This window comes from Vulpes vulpes, chromosome 5 (assembly GCF_048418805.1).
Source record: "Vulpes vulpes isolate BD-2025 chromosome 5, VulVul3, whole genome shotgun sequence".
Taxonomy (NCBI): Eukaryota; Metazoa; Chordata; class Mammalia; order Carnivora; family Canidae; genus Vulpes; species Vulpes vulpes.
In genome coordinates this window covers 91093889-91117267 of record NC_132784.1, presented here as the reverse complement: position 1 = coordinate 91117267, position 23379 = coordinate 91093889, and the positions used below count along the sequence as shown (strand labels likewise).

Sequence of the window (23379 nt, the reverse complement as noted above, 5' to 3'; positions counted from 1 at the left end):
TCAGGGTGGGGTCGGGGTTCCGGCTGGCCGTTCTCCAGACAAGGTGGGCACTGCCGCCGCAGGCCTCTGAGCAGAAGGCCCCGACCGACCCGGGCACCGTGAGGGTGGCCGCGGCTCCGTGTCCACGGGGACCAGGACCCTGGAGGGCAGAGCAGAGCAGAGAAACAGCTTCAGCCTCAAGAGGCTGCCTGGGGTCAGGGGAGCAGGGAGCCCTGGCAAGTGAAGAACCAAGTGGGTGTGGGGACAGCGCAGGCCTCCGCAACTGCACAGGCGTTGTCCGGCACCTGTAGCGGGGGGGCGGGGGGGGGCCGAGAGGAGCTGCTTTCCAGGGGCTCCTTGGGTCTGGGCATCTCTGGCTGTGCCTAGTGCCCGAGCGCGGGCTTGTGGCTCAGGCCGGGCCAGGGAGCGCAGCTGGTGCCGCCCTGGAGCGCCCCGTGGGCCGGTGGGGAGGGGGGTCGGGAGCAGGGGGGGCCGGGAGCAGAGCGGGGGAGGGGCCGGGAGTGGGAGGGGCCGGGAGCAGAGGCGGGGGGAGGGGGGGCCGGGAGCAGGGGGTGCCCGGAGCAGAGGCGGGGTGGGGCGGGAGCAGGGGGGGCCTGGAGGAGGCGGGGGGAGGGGCCGGGGGAGGGGCCGGAAGCAGAGGCGGGGGGGGAGGGGCCGGGGCGGGCCGGGAGCAGAGGTGGGGGTGCGGGGTCCGGGAGCAGGGGAGTCCGGGAGCAGGGTGGGCGGGGGCGGGGGGGAGGGGCCGGGAACGGGGGTGGGGGCCCAGGAGCAGGGGGGGCGGGGGCCGGGAAGAGAGGCTGGGGAGGGGGAGCGGGGGGGGGGGCCGGGAGCAGAGGGGGGGAGGGGCCTGGAGCAGGGGGCGGCCTGGAGCATTGGCAGGGGGGGCTCCGGGAGTAGAAGCGGGGGGGGGGGCCGGGAACGGGGGGGGGCCAGGAGCAGAGGCGGGGGGAGGGGCGGGGAGGGGGCCGGGAGCGGGTGGGGGGGCCAGGAGCAGAGGCGGGCGGGGGGGCCAAGGTGCGGCGAAGTGAAGGGCTCCTCCGGGAGCGGACGGGGCCCCCCACGAGCCACGGGCCCTGGCTCTCTCTATCCATCCCAGGCACGTCCCTAAGGTCACAGTTCAAAGTGTGCTCTTCACGCGGTTTCCCGTGGGTCCCACCCGCGCAGGAGCGGCGCCAGGCCCGCTCCCCCGGGGAGGAACCCCGCCCCGCCCTGCCAGGCGCTGCCCTGGGGGAGGGACCGCACCGCTCCCGCCACCCCCTCCGGCCCCACCACCGCTCCGCCCCGAGGGAGGGAGGGACCCCGCCCCGCCCTGCACCGCCCGGGGGGAAGGACCCCGCCCCCCTCCGCCCCCCTCCGCCCCCCTCCGCCCCCCTCCGCCCCCCTCCGCCCCGCCTTCCCCTCCTCCCGCCCGGCGCGGCCCTGGGGGCGGGGACAGCACGACTTTCCGGCGACGGGGCGGCCGCGGTGAGCCCCGCTCCCCAGGCCCAGCCGAGCCCCGCCCCGCCCCGCCCCCGCCCTGCTGAGCGCCGCTGTCCGGAAGACTGAGGCCTCCTCACTGCCCCTAAAAGATCGGGGCTCGTGGGGGTGCGGCTTGGAGAGACCCTGAATTGAGAGCCTAAGGTGGGAGTTCGGGGGCCCAGGTGGGTCTCTGGACATCAGTTTTAGGAGTCTGAGCATCTCTTGGGGTGAAAGTTTCCTGGGGTGGCTCAAAAGTGGGGGCTGCCCGGGTGGCCCGCACCCCTCCCCACCCGCTGCTGGATGCATCACCCAAGTTGGGGGGGGGGGCTTTGGGGTTTAGGGACAGTCCAAGGAGGGAGGAAGGGGGAGGCCGGGCCAGCGGTGGGAGCCGTGACTCCCCCTTTGCAGACGGCGCGGCTGAGCACACCTTTCCATGGAGGATGCGGGTGAGGACCCCACCGTATTCGCTGCCTGTTCCCTGCCCAGTGACCCCCGGCTCTTGGCCACCGTGACCAACGCATACTTGGGCACGCGTGTGTATCATGACACACTGCATGTGAGCGGCGTGTACAACGGGGCTGGCGGGGACACACACCGGGCCCTTCTGCCCAGTCCCCTCAATGTCCAGCTGGAGGCGCCTGCAGAGACAGGACGTGAGCTCACGGAGACGTTTGTCCTGGACACAAACACAGGTGACCACCACCCTGCTCCCCCACCCCAGCCCCTGTTGCAGCTGAGGGGGAAATAGCAGCAGGCCCAGGAGCAGCCCCATCCCGGCCCCTCCCCTTCCCAGCTCAGGATGCCTCACTCACACAGAATGGCAGGGCTTCGGCCCTGCAGGGCCCCCCCAGCTGGTAGGAGCCTGGGTCCTCTCCTGGGTCCTCTGCAGACCGGGCAGTGAGGGTTCCCACGGCAGATCCACCGCACTGAGGGGTTGGCCCTGCCCTTTGCCAGGCTCCTTTCTGCACACCCTGGAGGGCCCCAGCTTTCAGGCCTCCCAGCGCATCTATGCCCACCGCACACTGCCTCACGTCATGGCTTTCAGTGTGTCCATCACCCGTGTGGCCGTGGGGAGCTGGCCCATCACGGTGCTGCTGCGGTCAGCCTTCTCCCCGGAAAGCCCAGACCTGGACCTGCATCTGGGTCCTGATTTCCAAGGAGCCCGGTGAGGAGGGGGTCAGGGCCAGCCGGCGCTCCAAGGAGGGAGCTGGTCCCTTAGACACGGCCGCACTCTTGCAGGTACCTTTATGGCCATACGCTTACCCCAGAGCAACCTGGAGGGCCCCAGCAGGAGGTACACATGCTGTGGACACCGGTGCCCCCAGCCCTGACCCTTGGGGAAAGCGAGGAAGACCAGACCTGGGAGTTCTTGACCGTGGTGGGTGGCAGCCAGGCCGAGGCCCAAATCTGCTTCACCGAGGCCCTGCAGCTGCAGGCAGGGGGCACTCTGTACGCTGCGCACGCCCAGGCCTGGGTCCAGCTCTGGGCTACCTGTGGCCTGGATGTGGTGGGGCCCCTCCCCCTGCGCCAGGCCTTGCGTGGTGCCCTCTACTATCTGCTCAGTGCCCTGCCCCAGCCCGGGGCCCCAGGATACACCTGCCACGGTCTCAGCCCTGGGGGATTGTCCAACGGGAGCCGAGAGGAATGCTACTGGGGACACGTCTTCTGGGACCAGGTATGCACCATTCCACTCTGCACGCAGCAGCCACGGGGCAGCCCGCAGACACGGAGGATGCTGTGCTGAGGGCGCAGCGCGGCTGCTGGCTCTGCCCCCCCGGGATGGGGCCTGCGATTTGGGAAGCACAGAGGCCACGGCGGAAGGGAAGGCTGCCTGGAGGAGGTGGCATTTCTGACAAAGAACATATAGGAGTTGAGTAGAAAAGAGTGATTCAGACAAAGCGACCAGAAGGGACAAACACCACAGCTGGGCGGCACCTGGCGGGGCAACAGGGTACCTCCCTGGGGCACGGAGAGCAGCTCTCGGGCTGTAGAGCCGTGGAGAGACCGTAGCTGGGGAGTGACGCTGACAAAGGTGTGCTCGGGAAGGACCCTGGGGCGCTGAGGGGAGCCCAGGGGAGGAGGGGGAGGCCTCGGCTGGTGCAGTGGGCAGGGCCGGGGTGCTACTGCGTCCTCATCAGATCGTCCATCAGCCAGAGGTCCGCTCTGGTGGAGCCGAGTCCCTCACCCCCAGTCGGGCAGCTGCCGAGCGGCTGTGCTCCGTGCCCAGATTCTGGCCTTGCTCCCGGGGGCCGCAGATGCCTGCTGGGGACTAACCCGAGGAGCCCGGGGCCTGGAGATGGCGACGTGGGCGGGGGTGCGGGCGGGCAGTCTCGGAGGGCCCAGGAGGGAGCCGGCGGGTGGGGGCAAGGAGCTGGACGGAGCCCGGGCCTTTCGGGAGGCAGCGTGGAGCGGGCTGGCTGGGCCGAGGCACACTGGGCAGGCAGGGACACAAACAGGGACACAGATGCTGGGGGAGCTCCTGAGCCAGGGGCATTTCCTTGCTGTCAGGACCTCTGGATGTTCCCGAACGTTCTGTTGTTCCAGCCAGAGGCCGCCAGGGCCCTCCTGGAGTACCGCATCCGGACGCTGGGTGGGGCCCTGGACAACGCCCAGAAGCTGGGTTACCAGGTGAGGGGAACCTGGCACCCACCCTACAGGGCCCCAGCGGGCTGGTGTCCCCACATCCCTCCTCGGCCTGAACCCATCTCGTCAGGTTCCCCTCTGGGTAGGGTTGGGATTCCTGGATTCTTCCAGGGGCTCGGCAGCACCCTGGCTCCAGGTCCGAGCAGCCTGGCTGGGCCCAGCTCGAGTCCCCTTGCCGCCCTGGCCTGTGACAGGGACACAGCGGGGTGCTCCTCCGTGAGGGCATCCGCACAGGCGGTGCGCCCACTTCTGTCCTCTGTGGCTGGGGAGTGGGTGGGCCGCCCGTGGACCCCCCAGAGCCCTGGAGGCTGCTCCTCCCCCGCGGCCCTCAGGGAGCCAAGTTTGCCTGGGAGAGCGCAGGTTCTGGTCGGGAGGTCTGCCCTGAGGACGTCTACGGTGCCCAGGAGATTCACGTCAACGGAGCTGTGGTGCTGGCTTTCCAGCTGTACTATCACGCCACCCAGGTGAGGGGTCCCGGCCCCCCAGGCCCGGGCGTGCCCCACCCCCGCCACGGCAGGCCCTCGGAGGGGGCCCCGTTGAAACCTCGGGTGGCGTGGCCCCCGCCCACCGCCCGTGGCTTCCCCAGGACTTGCAGCTCTTCCGCGAGGCCGGTGGCTGGGATGTGGTCAGGGCCGTGGCTGAGTTCTGGTGCAGCCGCGTGGAGTGGAGCCCCGAGGAGGAGGAGTACCAGCTGAAGGGTGAGGCGCGAGGAGGGCAGGGCCGTCCCGGGGGGCATGGGGGGCGGTGGTGGGGGAGAGGCGGGGACAGCCACAGCCGGTGGACGCTCCTCAGGGGCACGTGGTCTCTGGCTCTGGCGTTGCCAGCCCCACGCGGGCTGCTGGCATCGGGGCAGGTCCCTGGGACCCTGCCCTGGACACCAGCTCCCGTCCGTGTGCGTAGGAGTCATGCCGCCCGACGAATACCACTCAGGGGTTGACAACTCCGTGTACACCAACGTCCTGGTCCAGAACAAGTAGGACCCAAGACCCCTGCACTGCTGCCCGCACTCAGGGGGCGGGGGCCGGCTGGGCCTGCAGCTCCCTCTCCCTGCCTCCCCGCAGCCTGCGCTTCGCTGCGGCCCTGGCCCGGGACCTGGGGCGGCCTGTCCCCACTGAGTGGCTGGCGGTGGCTGAAAAGATCAAGGTGCCCTTTGACCCAAGGCGGGACTTCCACCCTGAGTTTGATGGGTACCAGCCTGGTGAGTGCCTTCAGGCTGCTTCGGGCCCCTTCACCCTCTCCTGGACCCGTGTCCCCGCCTTCCCGCCCCCTCGCCCATCAGCGCCCATCCCTCCCCAGGAGAGGAGGTGAAGCAGGCAGACGTGGTGCTTCTGGGGTACCCCGTCCCTTTCCACCTGAGCCCTCACACTCGCAGGAGGAACCTGGAGATTTATGAGGCTGCAACGTCCCCAAGAGGCCCGGCCATGACCTGGGTAAGGAGGCCGCAGAGGGAGGGGTGGGCCGGGGGTCCTGGGGCGGCTTCACCCAGCCCCCCCAGCCCCAGTCCCAGCCCCCAGCGGGGCTCCTCTCCAGCACGTCCTCTTACTCTGGCCCCAGAGCATGTTCGCCGTGGGCTGGATGGAGCTGAAGGATCCCCGGCGGGCCCAGGACTTCCTGGAGAGGAGCTTTCCCAACATAGCTGAGCCCTTCAAGGTCGGTGGCGGCGGGTCAGCCCTCGTGCCTGGCACTCTTGCCTCCACCCTGGCCCCCGGGGTCGGGGCAGGAGCCCAGCCTCAGGGGCGGTCACCGCAGGGTCAGAGCCCGGCCTGGGGTCGGGGCGGCGGCCTGGCAGCCTGGCACTAACCGCGGTGCCCGGGCAGGTGTGGACGGAGAATGCGGATGGCTCGGGCGCTGTGAACTTCCTGACCGGCATGGGGGGCTTCCTGCAGGCGGCGCTCTGTGGATTCACAGGGTTCCGGTGAGTGGGGCGCCGGCAGCAGTCGTGTGCCCCCCACTTCCTGCTCTCACCACCGCCTCCCTCCCACAGGATCACTGGGGCTGGCGTGACCTTCGACCCCATGTGTCCGGTGGCAGTCTCTGCAGTGCATGTCCGGGGCCTGTGTTACCAGGGGAACAGGCTGGACTTCTCCTTCTCCGAGGGCTCCGTGACGGTTGAGGTCAAAGCCCAGCCAGGACCTGGGGCCCCGCCGCTGGAGGCTGAGCTGTGGCCGACGCACGCACGAGTCCCCTTGCTCCCAGGTGGGCAGCCAGCCCAGACTCACTGAAGCATCCAGAGCAGGTGAGCGCCCCAGGGCTGCCCCCTGTGTGTGTGCCCCCACTCCAGATGCCCCCTCTCCTTGCAGGGCACAGAGTCTCCTTCCCCCGCTCGGCTGGACGGATACAGAGGTCACTCCCGCCCGGAGCAGAGGCAGCCGGTTCTGCTCCAGGAGTTTCCTAGGAGAACTTTGAGGACATTAGACCCCCTGCCCCACAACCCATGGGACCCTAGTTTCCTCGCCCTGGTGCTGTCTTGGGCACCCTGCACCTGCGTGAACAAGCAAGGCTTCCTGGATGTCTCCCAGATCCTCCGGGCCGGCTCCTCCCTCTGTGGGCGCCCCCCTCCGGCTGCACCCACCCCTCCTCAGCACCCTCCTGGCTCCCTCCAGCCAGCAGCCAGGCTCACGGGCTCCTGGGAAAATCTGAATTCGTTGGCCCAAAGTTCAAGACGGTTTGCCTCTAATCCAAGCCCCTCTTCAGCCGAGCCCTGCGTGAGCTGTGGGGTTCCCCACGGCCTCACACTCAGCCACATCTGTGCCTGCCTTTGTGGGCCTATGCCCACGCCTGTACCTGCACCGGTACCCTGCCCCAGGACCCCACAGGGTGGGGCGGGTGGGGCGCAAGCCTCCATGTAGGGGATGGCAGGGCCGAGGGGCAGGAGGCACACTTGGCTCCCTGCAGAGTCCTTGGGACGCTCCATCACAGACCACAAAGGAACTTTGCGTGTCACACAGGCGAGGGGCAGGCACAGTGGAATTGAGGTGTGCTCAGCATCCTCAGTCCGTGGCTCCTCCAGCCTCCGGGCCACTTCAGTGAGGCTGCACCATCTCCATCACAGGCCTTTCTCAGCCAGGAAGGGGGGGGGGCAGGGTGCAGAGCAGGACCGTGCACCTCGCCTCCGACCAGCCTGGAGGACTCAAGGCCAGAGGCCTGGGCCCACCCGTCCTGACAGGCTGCCCCTCCTCCTGGGGCCTCAGCCCATCCGTGGGCACATCCAACTTGGGGCCTTGGGGGTTTCTCAATGAGGGGAAATGGTACCCGCTGCCAAAATTTTGGTGAGAGCCGTGCCACGTGCACTAAGTGTGCCTGAGGAATTAAAGGTCCGTGCTAGGAGAAAGTCTGCTGCCTTGAGGAGCTGGCGCTCCCCCTTCCTGCCGAGAGTGAGGCCTACGTAAGGGATGGGGTCACACAGGAAGTGCAGTGGGTGCTCGTACAGAGCCGGCGGGGAGCCTGCCACTGTCCTTCGCTCGGGCCACCCACTGTCCCGCGTCTGTCCTGGCTGGACAGTTAGTCCAAGCTCTCCAAGAAGCAAATGGCCATGAGCAGGAGGCGACGAGGGGTCCCCGGGCTTGTCTCTGCAGCACGTGGTACGAAGGGTGGCCTCCGAGGGTGCACAGCAGCCTTGCAGATCCGCAGGGAGGTCGGTGCTGGTCCCTGCAGGCACGTGACCTCAGGGAATGAAGCCCGCACCTTGGAGGGCTTGCCCAGGTGCCCCAGGCTCTCCCTCACCCACTGGCCACGTGGCAAAGCCCAGGGCAGGTCGGCCAGAGCAGGGCGTGCTGGCGGGCACCGTCCCGGTAGAGCAGAGGCTTACCTTTGTAGCCCTGGAGCCCAGCGTGGGCACAGGTACTCCCGACGCTGATACAGCCAGGTTCCTCCTGCCTGTACGTGCCGCGTACGTGTGCCTCTATCTGTACACAGTGAGGGGCCCTCCGCGGAGACCAGGGAGGGTGGCCATACACGTGTGCCAGCCACGTCTGGTCAGGGCTCCGTTGCAGCCACTAACCTGAACTTCCCTGGGCCTCTCGGCCTGCCCAGGAGGCAGCCCGGGATGCAGAGGACCACTGGCCACCCTCCCCGTGCCTGTCTTCACCACACACTGTGTCTTCAGCACCTGGGCACAGGCCAGACAATCTCGGGGCCCCTCACCAGGTGTGGGGACCCGCAGACCGTAGCAGGCTTGCTTGGGGGCATGCACATGGGTCTCACACCAGCTGATCCTCACTCCCAGCCTGTGAGTTGCTCCCTTCTTGGGCCAAACCCGGAGCTCAGGGTTGGCACACCGTATCCATCCTGGTCCAAGCGGTGGCACACTGCCCTTATCCTCGGTCCCACATGGGACCAGCACCTGGCACGGGCCAGTGCACCGTGTCAGGCCCCAGGCCCCAGGCCCCAGGCAGCACACCCCTCCCTGCAGCACACGTTCCGGCCCAGGGCGGGACACTGTCTAGCACGCTGTGTCAGCTAGGCCAGCTGTTGGCTGTCACAGGAGAGAGGACTACTCGGAGGCTCCAGGTACAGCGGCGAAGCCGACCCCCCACACCCAGCCCAGGCTGATGGGTAGGCAAAGGGGGCTCCTTGGGTGGGGATGGAGCCCTGGGTGGGGTGCCCACAAGCCTGAACCACCCTGAGGTTAAGGCCCCTGCAATTAGCCTGCCCTGTCATTGGACCAGCCACAGTGAGGCCGGAGGGACCTCACCCCCAGCCACACAGGGTGTGTGCATGCTTAGCCTCTCCCCTCTTTGCCAGCTCTGCTGGTTCCCGGGAAGGTGGGCCGTGCTCAAGGGAGGGAGACTATACAAGAACGCGTACCTAGTACCAGGGATGCTCAGCCCCCCAGCTTTCACTTTCTGCCTAAATGCACGTGTGTGGGATGCACGTGGGCACGGGTGACTGGAGGGTCATGCCTCTGCACTCCCGTATCTCTGTGTCCAGCATCACTGATCCAGGAGGGACAGAACCCACTGTGGGGACCGCGATCTCTCAGAACAAGGAATGCAGGAGTCCTAGGGACAGACAGAAGGACCCAAACAAGGGGGCTGGCACTCGCCTGACCCACCAACGGAAACATGCAGGGCCAGGAAGAGGGGTGTCCTCCCAGGGACTCCTGGAGGGCACAAGTCCACACAAGTGCACACGTGTTCTGGAAGAGAGACCACTAAACCACAGGCCCAGCAGGGCAGCAGACATCAAAACCCTGAGTTCCCGAACTGTGTTCTAAAATACTCTGGTGCCTCCACCCCAGAAGCCACAAGCCACCCAGTGTCTGAGTGAAGGCGACCATCAGGGCACAGCCCAGCACACAGAATGGGTCATCCAACCGTCATGGTGGGGTCAGTCCAGGGGGATGCAGCTTGGGTGGCCCCTTGGGTGGCTCCTCTCCCACCCCAGCAAAAAGCCCAGGAGGCACTTTCTGGAACCAGGCACTTTTAATTGTGAAACCAAGCCTGAGTCTGATGGGTGAGGAGGGAGGGTGCAGCCTGGGCACAGCGTCGGGGGGCGGGGCATCACAGTTGGAGTGAGGCCACCGGGGTCCACACAATGGATCTTCAGGGTCAGCGTTAGGCGCCCAGGCTGGGGTAGGAGGGGGGGACATCAGGCCCTGTGCTGGAGTCAGGGTTCCGGGCGGGGGTGGGGGGACAGATGGAGTCCCTGGGGACACTGCTCTCGGGGGTGGTCCTGGGGTCAGGGTCCACAGGTCAGGATGCGGACAAGGCCCAGCCCGTCAGTCATAGTCCGAGTCCTCGAACTTGGTGCTAAAGAAGGCCGCAGAGTCCTTGGCCAGCCGGGACAGGTGCAGCGCCCCGGTCACCACCAGCGCCAGCAGCAGCAGAGGCGGCACCAGCGCCCACATTGTGGCCAGGATGTTGTAGCACTTGGCTTTGGAGCCGAATCGCCGGGCTGCCTCCAGGTCTCCAGCCACCTTCTGGTCTCGGGCCTGTGGACCAGGGGCAGGGCCAGGTCTCTATGCGAGCCGGAGGGGAGAGGCCATCCCTGCCAGCATCAGCTTCCGAGGACCCTCTGTGGGTGGGGAGTCCTGGGGTGCCGAGAAGCCCCAGGAGCTGAAGCCTGGGGGGCTTTGGTCACAGGAGTCCCCCGAGTGTGAAACATCATTTGATGAAAGAGGCCCCTTTGCATAGCGCCCCCCAGCCCGTGCCCTCTGACGCGCCCGCCTCGCCCCGGGTCGGACCCTGCGCTTCCTGAACAGCACCTGCCTCAGCGCAACCACCCCACGAAGTGAGGAGCAGGTCCGCGGCCTGGCGGATCCAGTGTCCCTCCCACGGGCGGTGCCCCCGGGACGCCCCGCCGCAGCGGCCTCCCAGCCCCTGCACCAGCCCCGAGGGACCCCGCCCGCCCGCCCACCTTGATGGAGTAGGCCAGCGCCAGGAAGCCGAGGCAGCACAGGTTCAGGTAGAGGGTGCTGAACACCGACCAGAGCAGGTGGTCCCGGGGCGGGGGCCTCGGCGCCCCGACGGCCAGGGCCGTGTGCGCCGCGCCGTCCGCCTTGCGGGGCGCCGGGGCCCGGGGGTCCTCGCGGGGGTACGCCGTGTCCATGGGTTCCAGCGCCGTCTCCTCCGGCTCGGGCTCCCGGGGCCGGGGCACCGGGGCCGCTTATACCCGCCGCCCGCCGCGGCCCCGCCGGCGCCGCCCGCTCAGTGTGACGACGAATGACGGCCCGGCCCGGGGCGCCGCCCCGCCCCCGAGCCCCGAGCCCCGAGCCCGAGCCCCCGCCCCGAGGCCCGGAGCCCCGCCCCCGCCCCGAGACCCCGCCCCGCGGCCCTGAGCCCCGCCCTGAGCCCCCGCCCCCGCTCCGAGACCCGCCCCCGAGGCCCTGAGCCCCGCCCCAAGCCCCGCCCCCGCCTTCCGAGACCCCGCCCGGAGCCCCGCCCCGAGCCCCCGCCTCCGAGCCCCTGAGCCCCGCCCCGAGACCCCGTCCCCGAAGCCCCGCCCCCGAGCCCCCACCCCGCCCCGGAGCCCCGCCCCCGAGGCTCCACCCCGCCCCGGAGCCCCGCCCCAGCGACGCGGAGACCCCGCCCCGCCCACGAGCCCTGGAGCCCCCGCCCCGCGAGCCTGCCCCCCGCCCCCCCAGACCCTGCCCCGCCCCCCGCGCCGTGGAGACCCCGCCCCATCCCCCGAGCCCGGGAGACCCCGTTCCTCGATGACCGCCCCGCCCCGAGACCCCGCTCTCGAGCCCTGGAGCCCCCGCCCCGAGAGCCTGCCCCCCGACCCCCCGAGACCCTGCCCCGCCCCCCGAGCCCGGGAGACCCCGCTCCTCGATGACTCCCCCGCCCCGAGACCCCGCCCTCGAGCCTCCGCCGGAGCCCCCGCCCCGCGAGCCTGTCCCCCGCCCCCCCGGAACCCCGCCCCGCTCCGCGACAGCCCCCCTGCCCTCCGACCGCCCCGGCCCCGCCGCGCTAGCCTCCCGACACCCGCCCCCGGAGCCCCCGCCCGCTGACCTCCCGCCCCCCGGAGTGCCCCCCCCGCCCCCCCGTCGCCCCCCCTCTCCCAGAGCCCCCGGAGCCCCCGCCCTCCGCCCCCTAGCCGCCCGCCCGCTGACCGCCCCGCCCCCGCCCCCGCCCCGCTAGCCTGCCCCCCCACCCCGCCCTCTCCCCGGGAGCCTCCCCCCTTCCCGCCCTACCCGTGTCCCTCCCGCGTCCCCGCTGCCGCCGCCGCCCTCCGCACCCCGCGCCCCTGGAGGCCCCACCCCCACCCCAAGCAGGCCGCCCCAGGCCCCAGCCCCGCTGACCCCCCAGCTCCCCCACCGCAGGCGGCTGGGCCGAGGGGCAGGGGTGTGCTCCGCCGGGGATGCCCGCCCTGCCCACCGAGCCCTGACCCCGCGGCCCAAAGGACTCGGAGGTGCCCCTGGGGTCCCCGGTGGGTGCTTGTCGCCTCGGCTGCGGAGAAGGGCTGGAGGCCCCCAGGCTTGGGCCCTCGACCCCGACCCCGCGCCCCAGCCCTGCCCCGGGCTCCCCGGGCTCCCCAGGCTCGCGGCCCCAGGCGGCCACGGGGTGGGACACAGGAGGCCCCGCGCCCGCCCGCCCAGGCCCCGCCAGTGCTGCCCAGAGCTCTGGGCCATGGGTCCTGGGGCCGTCCCCGCTCCCTGAGCCCAAGGCTGCACAGCCTCCTCGGGGCCCTTAGGGGGTGGAGGGGGAGTTCAGGGCTGTTCTGGGCCCCCTGGAGGGTCCGCAGCCTCTTGGCTGACCCTTCTGTGGAGGAGCCACACGTTTCGGTAAACCCCAGCCGGAGACGCCTACTCTGGCAGGAGGGCCCTGGGGTTTCCCACCTAACTGCCCCGCAACCTCCTGTTCGGGTTGTTATAACGAAGTACCATAGGTTTGGGGGGGCTCATAGACAACGGACATTTAGGGTCACAGGTCTGGAAGCTGGGAGGCAGGCAAAGTGGGCGGGTTCAGGTGAGACCCTCTTCTTGGGTGCAGTGGCTATCTCCTCACTGTGAGCCACAAGTTGGGAGGGGCTTGTGGGGTCTCCTACAACGACGCTGATGCTATCATGACCCACTTACTTCCCAAAGTCCTCACTTCCTATGCCATCACTTTGGGTTTTAAGATTTCAACATATAAATTCGGGAGGACACAAAGCAGGGGCCGCCAGACACATGGAGCCCGATGATTCCTTGGGCCCATCGCACCCCATCAGAAAGGGGCCAGGATGATGTTTTGCCCATTGACATATTGTGATACTGTGATTTATAAGACATATATTTTTTTCATCCCCATTTCTGGCACAAAACCCATAAAGCCTTGGGAATTTCTCAAGTGATCACAGTGTTTTTGTTATGTTAATGAGGCAAGTTCTGAGCCCCTGGGTTGGAGACCACAGGCCACGTGGGGACAGTGCATCTCCCCACCCCTGGCCATGGGCGTCTCTTCCATCTGGCTGCTCCCCACCCGCGTCCATTCATGAGCCGCTGGGGACGTGGGAAGGAGAACATCTCCCGACTCCGTGGGCCGCTTTTGCGAATCAGTACAACCAAGAGGTCTCTGTGGAGGCCGAGAAAATTAAGGCCATTCCACTTTAAGTTCAGCGTTAGCACAAGTCCAGCCATCCCAGGCCCCTGGGAATAAGAGCTGAGATTTACGTTACTTCAGTTACAGGAAGCAAACAGCTCGCAGCTAGATGTCCTAGAAAGCCCCATATTAGAATAAAAACAGAGTCCAAGCCAGTGGCAGGAAACTCCATATTAGAATAAGAACAGAGCTCAATGCCCTTGAAGGCCCCATATCAGAATGTAAATAGAACTTGAGAAATTCCTCCCCCCCTTCTGGAGGTCCCCTAGACCAGCCCCTAAAACTCAGCTAGAACCCACCTCGGGGTCCAACTCCCTGCTCCCAGGTGCACTTGGACCCAAGCTCGAGCTTGTAAATAAACCCTCCTGTGTTTGCATCGGTGTTGGCTCCTGGGTGGTTTCTCAGATTCGTGATCTTGGGCACAACAGTCACGGAGGGCTCCGGGGGGCCCCACGTGGTCAGAGCACAGGTGCGGCCCCAGCTGGTGACGAGGCTCCAGGGACAGTTGGTAAGAATGAACCCTGGCCCCTGCGACCCGCTGAGCCCTTGGGCAGAAGGGCTGGGAATGGAGGCGATGCTGAACGCCCTGCGGGGTCTGACACCTGCTTAGTGCCTGGCCCGTCCTCCCACCCTACCCCCCCCCCCCCCCCCCCCCCCCCCCCCCGCACATTGGAACTGGGTTAAACTTAAGTATAAAGCCACCTGTGGGCAGCCCCGGTGGCACAGCGGTTTAGCGCCACCTGCAGCCCCGGGTGTGATCCTGGAGACCTGGGATCAAGTTCCCCATCGGGCTCCCTGCATGGAGCCTGCTTCTCTCCTTGCCTGTCTCTGCCCCTCTCTTTTGCTCTCCCTGAATAAAAAAATAAATAAATCTTTAAAAAAAATAAATAATAACCTGCCAAATGGGTTTATTGGGAAGAGTAGAAAATTACAATTCTAGAAAGGCAAACGATGGCAAAACTGTACAAAAATCCCAAAACAGAGGAACAAAGATCTTTCATAGATTGGGGGGGGGGGGTCTGTTGTAAAGGAGAACTCCATTGGAGTGACCTGGGGGCTGGGGGTCCTGGCTTCCCACTGGTTAGGCTGTCACTGTGGGCGGGGGGTGGCTGTGCCCCACCTGGATGGGCTGTGCTCTCCTGGGATGCCCTGTGCTCCCACCTGCTGCGGGGTGGCTGGCACTCCCTGGCTAGGTGTCAGGGATGCAACACCACCCTTCACCACTGGCCTACCCACCGCCTTAGTTACTCCCTCCAGGGTTCAGGACCCTAATCTACATATGGGCCTGGTCCTGAGTCCATCTCTACCCTAAGACACCCAAGTTCTGAATGTGGGTCTGTTTGGCCCCCACCTGGGGAAGGCTCTGGGGGTCGGGGCTGATGGAGGCCTGAGGACACAGGCGACCACCAGCGCACACATCAGATTCGGGACGAGACCCAGGCAGGACCCGGGGGCCTCCCACAGCACCACGCATCCGCTTCCAGGCAATTTGGTGGGCTCTGAGCTCGGCCGCGGTGCCAGGAAACCCCGAGAACCCGCCAGCGCACAGATACCACAACGCGTCCCTCAGCAGGGCCTTGGGCGCCTGCAACTCTAGCCCAGCCGCAAGGGGACGGGCACTGCGCCGCTGTTGGCGGGGGGGCCTCCTGGGAGCCCCTGGGCCTCTCCCTCACCCCAGCAGCCGTGTAGCCCACTCCACGCCACTGACCTGTGTAGCACAGACGACCAGGGGCGACAGCAGCCCCAGGGCCAGCGGGGGTCCACCCGGCCCTCCTTGACCTCCCCATACCGAGCACCAGGGCCAGCTCCTCTCCCTGGGGCTGGTGCTGGATCCGTCAGGACACATTCGGGGTCGGTGTGCGGCCACAACATCAGGACCACAGCGGGGTTTCACAGGACACCTGCGAGGTGGGGGGGGCGGAGGGCAGGAAGCAGCTGGGGGCGCCCTGGGGGTGCTACACAGTGAACTGGGAAACGCGAGGCTGGACTGGGGTATGGAGCCCACTGGCCCCCAGGCTGTGGCGAGAGCTCCCAGCGGCCCAGGACTGAGGACAGCAGAGGACCTGCAGCCTTGGCTCTCGGGCGGGACCGTGTCCTGGCTCCCTAGCTGGGCCCACGAACCCCTGAGAAGGGGGCGCGGGCGCAGGTCAGAAGCAGAAGGGGAAAGTCCTCACTTCCTCCATCACCACCACGCGACGTCCACAGAGCAGGTTGAGGGGTGGGGAGGGAAGGCAGGGGTGTGTGACCTCGAAGGCCTGTGCCCCCAGGGCCGCCACATGGACCCTTGACACAAGCCGGATGCCCCTTCCACCTGCTGGGTCCTGACCTGGGCACGCACAACGCCGCACCCCCTCCCCACCACGGACTCCAGGGCAGGTAGGGCAACAGATTCCAGACTGGAGGCCTGCGACCCCTGGGATGCGGGCTGGGGGCCTGGGGGCTCTCTGTGTGGGGCCTGAGGGGCCTGCTGTGTGCAATGGGGGCCCTGCAGCACCTGGAGTCTGGGTGGGGGCTAGGGGGGAGCCTCACAGGCCACGAGAGGTCCTGGGGCCACCCTGAGCCCTGGATGAGGAGGTGGGGCAGCGGGGACAGCACCTGATTGAGATCCTGGGACAGGGAACCCCCCAGAGACCTCAGCCCTTGACCAGCCAGCACCCGCCCAGCCCCGCCCAGCACCTGTGTAGCCTGACAAAATATTTGGTTCTGCTTTACGCCCTCCTGGACCCAGCCAATTCCCAATTCCCTAAACACCAAAAAATGAATTTTCAGAGAAAAGGAAATCACTGGGGAAAGTGGGGCCCAGAGCTGCCTCCCACGTCCGCCCCCCACGAGCTGCATCGCCCACCATGAGCGGCAACCCTCTCCCATCCGGGGGGGCACAGCTCCTGCAGGTGGAGCAGAGCCCAAGGGGGGGTCACAGCCAGCCAGGGGGAGCACAGCCCCCACAACAGTGACAGCCTAATCAGTGGGAAGCCAGGACCCCCAGCACCTAGGTCACTCCAATGAACTTCTCCTTTACAACAGCCCCTCCCCCTCCAATCTATAAAAGATCTTTGTTCCTCTGTTTTGGGATTTTTGTACACTTTTGCCATTGTTTGCCTTTCTAGAATTTCTAGAATTTTCTACTCTTCCCAATTAAACCCATTAGGCGGTCAAATGACCTGCAGCTTTAACCTTAGTTTAACCCAGTTCCAACGTGTTGGGGGAGGACGGGCCACACGCACTAAGCAGCCTCAGACCCCGCAGGGCATCAGCATCGCCTCCATTCCCAGCCCTTCTGCCCAAGGGTCAGTGGGTCGCACGGGCCAGGGTTCATTTTTACCAACTGTCCCTGGACCCTCGTCACCAGCCGGGGCCGCACCTGTGCTCTGACCACGTGGGCCCCCTAGAGCCCTCCGTGACCTCTTGGTTGTACTGATTCGCGAGAGCGGCCCACAGAGTCGGGAGAGGGTCTCCTTCCCGCGTCCCCAGCAGCTCATGCAAGGACGCGGGTCCGGAGCAGCCAGATGGAAGAGATGCAGGGCGGGGGTGGGGAGACGTCCACGGCCGTTCCAGGCACAGCACTGTCCCCACGTCGGCCGAGGTCCCCAAGCCAGGGGTTCAGAACCTCGACCTTAGGGTTCCAGGTGCGGGGGGTGGCCCGGGTCGCGGGTGGGGCATCGCCGCGGGCACGGGCCCCGGCCTGAGGGGCAGGCACAGTCACGTTCTCGAAGCTCTGGGGAGGATGGTCACAGCTGGTGAAACCGTCCCTGAGCTGTGGTGCCAGGAGCAGGGTCCTGCTGGGGGGCGACCCTCTCGTGCCGCCTACAAAGCCCTTCGAGGTGAAGCTTTTGAAAACCGGAGGACGGAGCTGAGGCCTCCCGCAGGCCAGGGCGGCCCACGGGCAGGTGCTGGCTGCGGAGCACGGGGCAGAGGGGCTCCACCCCTGGGTGCTTCCTTGAGGCCACCCGCTCCGGGCCACCGGGTGCCCGGGCCCCAGGGTGGGCGGCGGCGTGAGGCCGCGGAAGAGCCTCAGAGGCATCGCAGCACCTCCCAAGGGCGCTCTGGAGGGAACAGTCTCTTCCGGCCACGGGGGCAGCGGTTCCGGGAGGAAGACGGACAGGCGTCCACCCCGAGACGCCCGGGGCGGCCCAGAGTGGGGGCGGGGAAGGGAGGATGGACACCCTCTTCGGCAGCAGGGGATCCGTCAGGTGCCGAGGATCCGGGAAGGTGGGGCTGCCCTGCCCACCCGGCCGGGGTCTCACCCCACTGGCCTCTTGGGGCCGGGATCGCCTCCTTCACCGACTGGACGGCTGATGGGCCAGCGTGCCCCCCTCCACCCAGGGTACCCCGAGTCTCCCCCGTGCATCCGCGAGTTAGGGCGCCGTGTGCGGGGCAGGGACGCAGGACTGGGGAACTGCAGCCGGGGCCCCAGTACTCGGGGTCTGCCTTGGGGCAGCCACGGTGTCCCCGATACGGAGGCCACAACACGAGGAGGTGATGATGTGACCCCACTCAGGGCAAGGGTACACCCCGACTCGAGAGTAGGGACACAGACCTTATAGCGCCGGCCGTAGAGGCTGCGCTCCCGGCAGCGGGTGTCCCGCCACCTTCCCCGCCACGGGGTCCCTGGGAGCTAGGAACAGCCTGAATCTACTGCCGCTCTTCCCCACACGAGCCCACCCGGCACACGAGCCGGAGCAGGTGCAGGCGGGCGACGGGCCGAGGGCGGGCAGCGGGGCCACGGGCGTCTCCAAGGGCCCCCCAGCGAGAGCGCAGCAGGTCACAGGCACGTGCTTTATTGACACCAGCGCTAGAGGGACCTGAAGGTGACAGTGTGACGGGAGGGGCCGCCGAGGCCTCCGGCGCCGACTAGGACCCTCCGTCATGTTTTACCATCTCGGAAACTGTTTCGAAAATCACCAGGGAGCCGGTTGAGACAAGAATGACGAAGGTGACGGTCAGGAGGAGACCCAGGACCAGCGCCCAGATGTTGAGGCACCTGGCGGTGGAGGCGAAGCTCTGCGCCCCGGTCAGGTCACCCACCATCTTCCGGTCCCTGGCCTGGGGACGACATGTGGACATGGAGTGAGGGGCGGGTCCTCCCAGACCAGGGACTCAGGGGCGCCCTGGCGGGCCCTGCCCTTCACCCCCACCCGGGAAACCATCCCCCTCCCTGGAGCCTGAGCAGGTCGGGGCCCCGGGGCCTGTCCCTCCTGGGGCCTCCACGTCCTTCCTCGGCCCTCGGACCCCCTGGACACCCCGGGGTCGCCCCTGCCCGGCTCTGGCCCCTCCCTGGCCTCAGTTTCCCCCGAAGTCCTTTCTTCTTCCTGGGGGTGCTTTGGGGCAACACGCGCAGCCCAGGGATGTGGTTTCTAGTATCGGTCAGTAGGGGAACCCGTGGGACCCTGGGCGCAGGGCTGCTGCAGCCTCCCTGCAGGTACAGGCGCCCCCGCCCCCGCCCACGCCGGGGACTCCCCCTCCCACCCCCACCCACCTTCACGGAGTAGGCGAAGGCCACGAAGCCCAGGCAGCACCAGTTCATGAAGACGGTGTTGAACAGGGACCAGACGATGTGGTCGGGCACGACCGTGTCACCGCGGATGTTGATCACGGTGGTGGTCGCTGGAGCTGTGCTCTGGGGGGCCCCGAGGACCACCACCTCGTGCTCCTCCTTGAGCATCTCGTAGGTGGGGGCGCCGGAGGCACAGGCGCCTGGGAGCAAGGGCCGAGGGGTGCAGCTCATGGTGGCAGGTGCAGCTCGCGGGGTGCGGACTCCGGAGGCAGCTCGGGGCCCCACCTTCCCTAGTGGTTTCCTTTCCCCAAAGTTTCTGTTTCCTGGCTTTTCTGAAAGTGGTGAACTGGCCGGGTACCAGGAGGGTGGCCCCAGAGCCCGGTGTCAGGTTACAGGGGGCCGGGGCGGGGACTCGCTGAGGGGCGGGGACTCGCTGAGGACAGGCGGTCCTGGCTCGCTCCCTGCTCAAGGGTGTGCAGGGGGTCCCCGGGCCTGTTCCTCCGCCTCCCACTCCCCGCAGCCTTGACCTGCCCCCCGCGGGTCTCGGCTTATTACTATCCAGGGTGGAGACGGGCCGCCTGCGGGTGCTCCCTGATCCCAAGGAGCCTCCGCTGGAGCTTCCAGTAAACATTGGAAAACTTGTAAAATAGGAGACTCGGGAATCACACAGCACAGGCGTAGCCTCAGCACAAGGTGTCAGGTTGTCAGGTGCCGGTTGGAGGCCCAGGGACAGGTGGAATGGGGTTGGGCCCGGGGGAGCGCAGGGAGAGAGAGAGCAGGGCCCTGGGGGGAGCCCTGGCCCTGAGCATTTGGGGAGCCGCAGCACCCAGGAAATCAGCAGGCAGCCCCAGGTCACCGGTCGGCAGGCAGGGGGCAGGGTGACTGCAGGCGCCGGCCTGTGACCTGGGTGCCTCTGAGGACCTGGGACTTGCCTTCCAAGGAGGGGACAGGAGCCAGTGGGGGAGCTGGAGGTTGCTGAGGGAGGGAGCCGGGCCAGGGCTGCCCCACTGTGGACCCGGCAGCCTGGACGCCCCAGGTGAGGCGCCCGACATGGTCCCACCTGGACACCCGCCTGCGGCCCCCCGCACTCCCGCAGCCTCTGCAGGCTGCCATGTAGACTGGATCCAGCGCCCACCCCCTCTGGGGCCTCCCACACCACTGCCTGAGCCAAGCGTCCTCTGCCCAGGGAGAGGAGCCCAGGACCGCCCCACACCCCACGCCCCACACCCCACGCCCACACCCCACGTGTGACCCAGGCTCTGGCCCCAGCTCACACCCAAGCCCCTGACCCCCAGAGGCCGGGAGACCCTTGGCGGGGCCCTGGACAGCCGCTGCATCCTGCGGGCCGGGCCGTGGTTGGGGGACGGGTCCCTCTTCTCAGGCTTCCTGTCCACGGGCTTAGTCACTGGGTGTGATTGTCGCTTCTGCCGTCAGCGCACAGGGGAGAGCTCTGTGCCCCCGCAGCCCGGCTCCACGGCTCCCACACACCTGGGAGGCGGAGCCTCACCCTCGGGACCCAGGCTGTGCTGGACTCGCGGAGTCCTTGGGTCGGGGACCCCCCAGCTCCCTGGCCAGGCCTTGCTCCTTGCAGGTGGCCAGCAGCCAGCCCAGCCTGAGGATGTGCCTGCCCCCCGGAGCCCCACACTGGGCAGGGGGCCGGTGTGCTCAGGCCCAGGGCGCCGGGGGGCTCCCCGCACACCCCCCACCCCGCCCCGGGAGGGAGGTCACAGCGCGTCACACACAGGGCACTTTATTGAAGTCGGCTGCACACAGGCCGGTCTGTGCACCCGGAGCAGAGGGCTGGGGGCTGGGGCATGGCCGGCGGGCAGGAGGGGCCCAGGGAGTCCTGCGGGGGCTCCTAGTGGTAGCGGCCGCTCTCCTGCATGGCCTGTAACAGGGCCCCGTAGGCCGCGGCGTAGGCCATGCCCAGGAGGACAATGGATATGATGGTCAGGAGGAGGCCCAGGACCAGCGCCCAGATGTTGAGGCACCTGGCAGTGGAGGCGAAGTTCTGCGCCCCGGTCAAGTCGCCCACCATCTTCCGGTCCCTGGCCTGGGGACGACACGTGGACAGTGGGGTGAGGGGCGGGTCCTCCCAGACCAGGGACTCAGGGGCGCCATGGCGGGCCCTGCCCTTCACCCTACCTGGGACCCCGTCCCCTTCCCTGAGCCTGAGCAGGTCGGGGCCCCGGGGCCTGTCCCTTCTGGGGCCCCACGTCCTTCCTCGGCCCTCGGCAGCCCCCTGGACACCCCGGGGTTGCCCTGCCTGGCTCTGGGCCCCTCCCTGGCCACTCGCCCCATCAGGCTGAGCAGCGTTCAGGGTCGTGGCTTCCTCTGTCCCAGACTGGGGCTCCAAATCTGATGTGCTGAGGCTCTAGCGGGGAGGAGAGCTTCTAGGGATGGTGGGCGCCGGGGATCCTGCCCTCCGCTGGCACCACGTGCGGCCTCCCCGCGCCTCCCTGGGGCCGGTCACACGGGCCGCGCACCCCCCACGTGCACGTGGGCTCCCCCCCAGCGCCCTCTGGGCTGAGGTCCCCGAGGTTGGCACCCCGGGCGGAGGCCCTGGCCCGCACCCACCCACCTTCACAGAGTAGACAAAGGCCACAAAGCCCAGGCAGAACCAGTTCAGGAAGATGGTGTTGAACAGGGACCAGACGACGTGGTCGGGCACGACCGTCTCCACTGGGACGTTGATCACCGTGGTCGTCGCAGGAGCCGTGCTCAGGGGGGCCCCCCGCACGTCCACCTTGTTCTGCATCATCTCTCGTGGGGAGGTGCAGGCGTGCCGGGGGAAGAAGAGTGCAGGTGGCCGTGTGGCCCCGAGCAGGTGTGGCTGGGAGCTGGGCCAGGCTTGGGGGTAGGTTGGGCTTCCCTGTGGCTCACGTTTCCTGGTGCTATGCAGGCTCCATGGGCGGGGGCTGGGCAGGGCTGCTGAGGCCTGTCACTCACTGTCATCTGCCTGACTCATATCTTATTGGCCTTGGTCTATTGTCCCGTCAATGGCCTCACACAAGGTGCTGCTGCACCCACTGGCAGGGGGGGCCTCCGGGGCTCCAGCACATTCCTGCCTTGCAGCTGCGGGCCTGGCGCTTAGGTGCAGGATGTGCGTGTGGCACCTGACGTGGGTGCCCTCCAGGTCTGCCGTCGCCACCCGGGGCCTGTGCCCAGAGCCTGGCGGTCACGGGTCCCCGTGCCCCCCTCGGGGCTGCCCTCCACAGGGCTGCCACGTGTCTGCGCATCTGGGATTCTCTCTGGGCTCGTGTGCTGCAGCCGAATCTCAGGCGTCTTAGCGTCTGCGGCTGCTTCATTCCTCACTGGGGCGCCGGAGACCCTGTCGTGTGGACGCAGTGCCTGTGTCCTGCAGCGGTGACATGCTGGCGCGCAGCTGCTGGCGCACGGGCCGCTGTGGGCGACATGGGGCATGGCCGTCCTGGGCACCTCGCAGCGACTCTGTGTCCCCTGTGGGCGTCTTCCCTCTGGGCTGTGCCCTCTGTCACCACAGCTGGCCCTCGGTCCTGGGGTTGCAGGGAGGTGACCTGGCCCCGCTGGCTGCCCACAGCGCTCAGCTAGTGCCCATGTCCCGGGGTGTCCCGAGCACCCAGGCCCGCTGTGGGTGTGCGTGTGTCCCCCGGGATCAGGTGCCAGCCACCAGGACCGCGGCCTGCCCGCCACACCACTCCCTGCACCCCGCTGGCCCTGCGGCTGGTGGCCTTGGGCTCCCCTGAGGCCGCGGAGGACAGCCCGCTCCGGGCAGACGTCCCAGCACTGGGTCCCTGCCTGCCGGGAGTGCCAGGCCTTGTCCTGTCCCTGGTCCCCTGCGGGGCGCGGGGCGGGGTCCCAGGAGCTCAGGACTCTGGGGCCCTCGCCGGGTCTCCCGCAGACGCTCGTGTCCACTTGATCCAGTGCAGTGACGTCCTCCTCAGCACTGGATCTTCCACGTCCACGTAGACGCGGCCTGTCCCCTTAGGGACGGCCGGTTGGGATGACGCCTCGCAGCTTCCTGGCCCCGAGCCCCTTCCCTCAGCCCCGTGGCCTTGGACCCGGCTCTTTGGGGTCCTTTCCCGTTGTCCAGGCCACGTGGGGCTCTTGCTGGTGCCTGGCAGCTGCTCCCTCCGGAGCGTGGGCCGTCTTCCCTCGGGTGCCTCAGTGGTTTCTGGTGGAAACTCGGTCTGAAGGACATGCGGCAGCAATCCCGGCTCTGGTTTCCGGTTCCCGGGTTCGTGCTTGCCTCTCCCTCTAACAAGAGTGCCTGGCTTGGGTAGTTTTTCTCTCCCGTGACCCCAGTCCAGGGCCACATGGCGTGTTGGCAGGGACTCGGGACCACGTCTCCCTGAGCCCCCCTAACTGGCCACTGATCCCTCTACCGTTTCAACCCTGCCTTGTTGTATAAATAGCTCTGCAGATTAATCCAACCAAGGTCTGGTTCCTTCAAAGGAATATTTTCTGATGTGAATGTTTGATGTTTTTCCTACCCCAGGAATGTTCACTCCACCTGTGTATTCCAGGGTTCGTTCTGTGGATGAACTGACCCACAGCTGAGATTGTGTCTTCCCTGAGTCCCGGCCTGTCCCCCCTTTATTGCGGGCTGCACCGTTTCTGAGAGTCCCCTTGGCTTGAACCTCAGGCTCTGTTGCAGAGGAAAGCAGTGTCTGGGGGGAGAGGTCAGGAACTACCTGCTTCTAAGCCCTGCCTCTCTTCCCAGCAAGACCTCTGAGCCACTTCCCTGGAGCCATGGTGGGAACTTGGCTCTGAGGAGCCGGA

At 67.5% G+C, this 23379-nt stretch overlaps 4 protein-coding genes across 7 annotated transcripts; 1 reads left to right on the top strand and 3 right to left on the bottom strand.

Annotated features, from left to right (window-relative positions):
• Positions 1–1420: 1420 nt before the first annotated feature.
• On the top strand, positions 1421–7432 carry PGGHG (protein-glucosylgalactosylhydroxylysine glucosidase). 4 transcript variants are annotated; one of them, XM_025991492.2, is made up of 14 exons: positions 1421–1620; positions 1867–2150; positions 2413–2623; positions 2698–3133; positions 3967–4086; positions 4434–4565; positions 4688–4799; positions 5002–5074; positions 5163–5299; positions 5398–5531; positions 5656–5751; positions 5919–6016; positions 6086–6297; positions 6402–7432. In XM_025991492.2, exons 2-14 carry the CDS (start codon positions 1892–1894, stop codon positions 6494–6496), a joined length of 2115 nt encoding a protein of 704 aa, XP_025847277.1. In that variant the 5' UTR covers positions 1421–1620; positions 1867–1891; the 3' UTR covers positions 6497–7432. The 4 variants fall into 4 exon arrangements, with proteins under 4 accessions (XP_025847277.1, XP_072615342.1, XP_072615345.1 ...); XM_072759241.1 differs by having other exon boundaries at positions 1424–1620; positions 4003–4086; XM_072759244.1 differs by having other exon boundaries at positions 1424–1640; positions 4003–4086.
• A 2073-nt stretch (positions 7433–9505) lies between these two features.
• Positions 9506–10828, bottom strand: IFITM5 (interferon induced transmembrane protein 5). Its single transcript, XM_025991692.2, has 2 exons — positions 10459–10828; positions 9506–10033 (listed from the first exon to the last, which is right to left on the bottom strand). Exons 1-2 carry the CDS (start codon positions 10648–10650, stop codon positions 9821–9823), a joined length of 405 nt encoding a protein of 134 aa, XP_025847477.2. The 5' UTR covers positions 10651–10828; the 3' UTR covers positions 9506–9820.
• Positions 10829–17886: 7058 nt separating this feature from the next.
• LOC112914548 (interferon-induced transmembrane protein 1-like) lies at positions 17887–18968 on the bottom strand. Its single transcript, XM_072757385.1, has 2 exons — positions 18601–18968; positions 17887–18167 (listed from the first exon to the last, which is right to left on the bottom strand). The coding sequence occupies exons 1-2, from the start codon at positions 18847–18849 to the stop codon at positions 17976–17978; spliced, it is 441 nt and encodes a 146-aa protein (XP_072613486.1). The 5' UTR covers positions 18850–18968; the 3' UTR covers positions 17887–17975.
• Positions 18969–20352: 1384 nt separating this feature from the next.
• LOC112914552 (interferon-induced transmembrane protein 1-like) lies at positions 20353–22433 on the bottom strand. Its single transcript, XM_025991660.2, has 2 exons — positions 21200–22433; positions 20353–20671 (listed from the first exon to the last, which is right to left on the bottom strand). Exons 1-2 carry the CDS (start codon positions 21377–21379, stop codon positions 20477–20479), a joined length of 375 nt encoding a protein of 124 aa, XP_025847445.1. The 5' UTR covers positions 21380–22433; the 3' UTR covers positions 20353–20476.
• Between the last annotated feature and the right edge of the window lie 946 nt (positions 22434–23379).

What these genes read in the sequence shown, in the direction of transcription:
- PGGHG (XM_025991492.2), top strand. Translation starts at nt 1,892, where the DNA reads ATGGAGGATGCGGGTGAGGACCCCACCGTATTCGCTGCCTGTTCCCTG. An exon ending in CCCAGAAGCTGGGTTACCAG is followed by an intron (nt 4,087 to 4,433) that starts GTGAGGGGAACC and finishes CGCGGCCCTCAG; the next exon opens with GGAGCCAAGTTTGCCTGGGA. An exon ending in GGAGGAGTACCAGCTGAAGG is followed by an intron (nt 4,800 to 5,001) that starts GTGAGGCGCGAG and finishes CCGTGTGCGTAG; the next exon opens with GAGTCATGCCGCCCGACGAA.
- IFITM5 (XM_025991692.2), bottom strand. Translation starts at nt 10,650, where the DNA reads ATGGACACGGCGTACCCCCGCGAGGACCCCCGGGCCCCGGCGCCCCGC. An exon ending in CGCTGGCCTACTCCATCAAG is followed by an intron (nt 10,034 to 10,458) that starts GTGGGCGGGCGG and finishes CCTGGTCCACAG; the next exon opens with GCCCGAGACCAGAAGGTGGC.
- LOC112914548 (XM_072757385.1), bottom strand. Translation starts at nt 18,849, where the DNA reads ATGAGCTGCACCCCTCGGCCCTTGCTCCCAGGCGCCTGTGCCTCCGGC. An exon ending in CCTTCGCCTACTCCGTGAAG is followed by an intron (nt 18,168 to 18,600) that starts GTGGGTGGGGGT and finishes TGTCGTCCCCAG; the next exon opens with GCCAGGGACCGGAAGATGGT.
- LOC112914552 (XM_025991660.2), bottom strand. Translation starts at nt 21,379, where the DNA reads ATGATGCAGAACAAGGTGGACGTGCGGGGGGCCCCCCTGAGCACGGCT. An exon ending in CCTTTGTCTACTCTGTGAAG is followed by an intron (nt 20,672 to 21,199) that starts GTGGGTGGGTGC and finishes TGTCGTCCCCAG; the next exon opens with GCCAGGGACCGGAAGATGGT.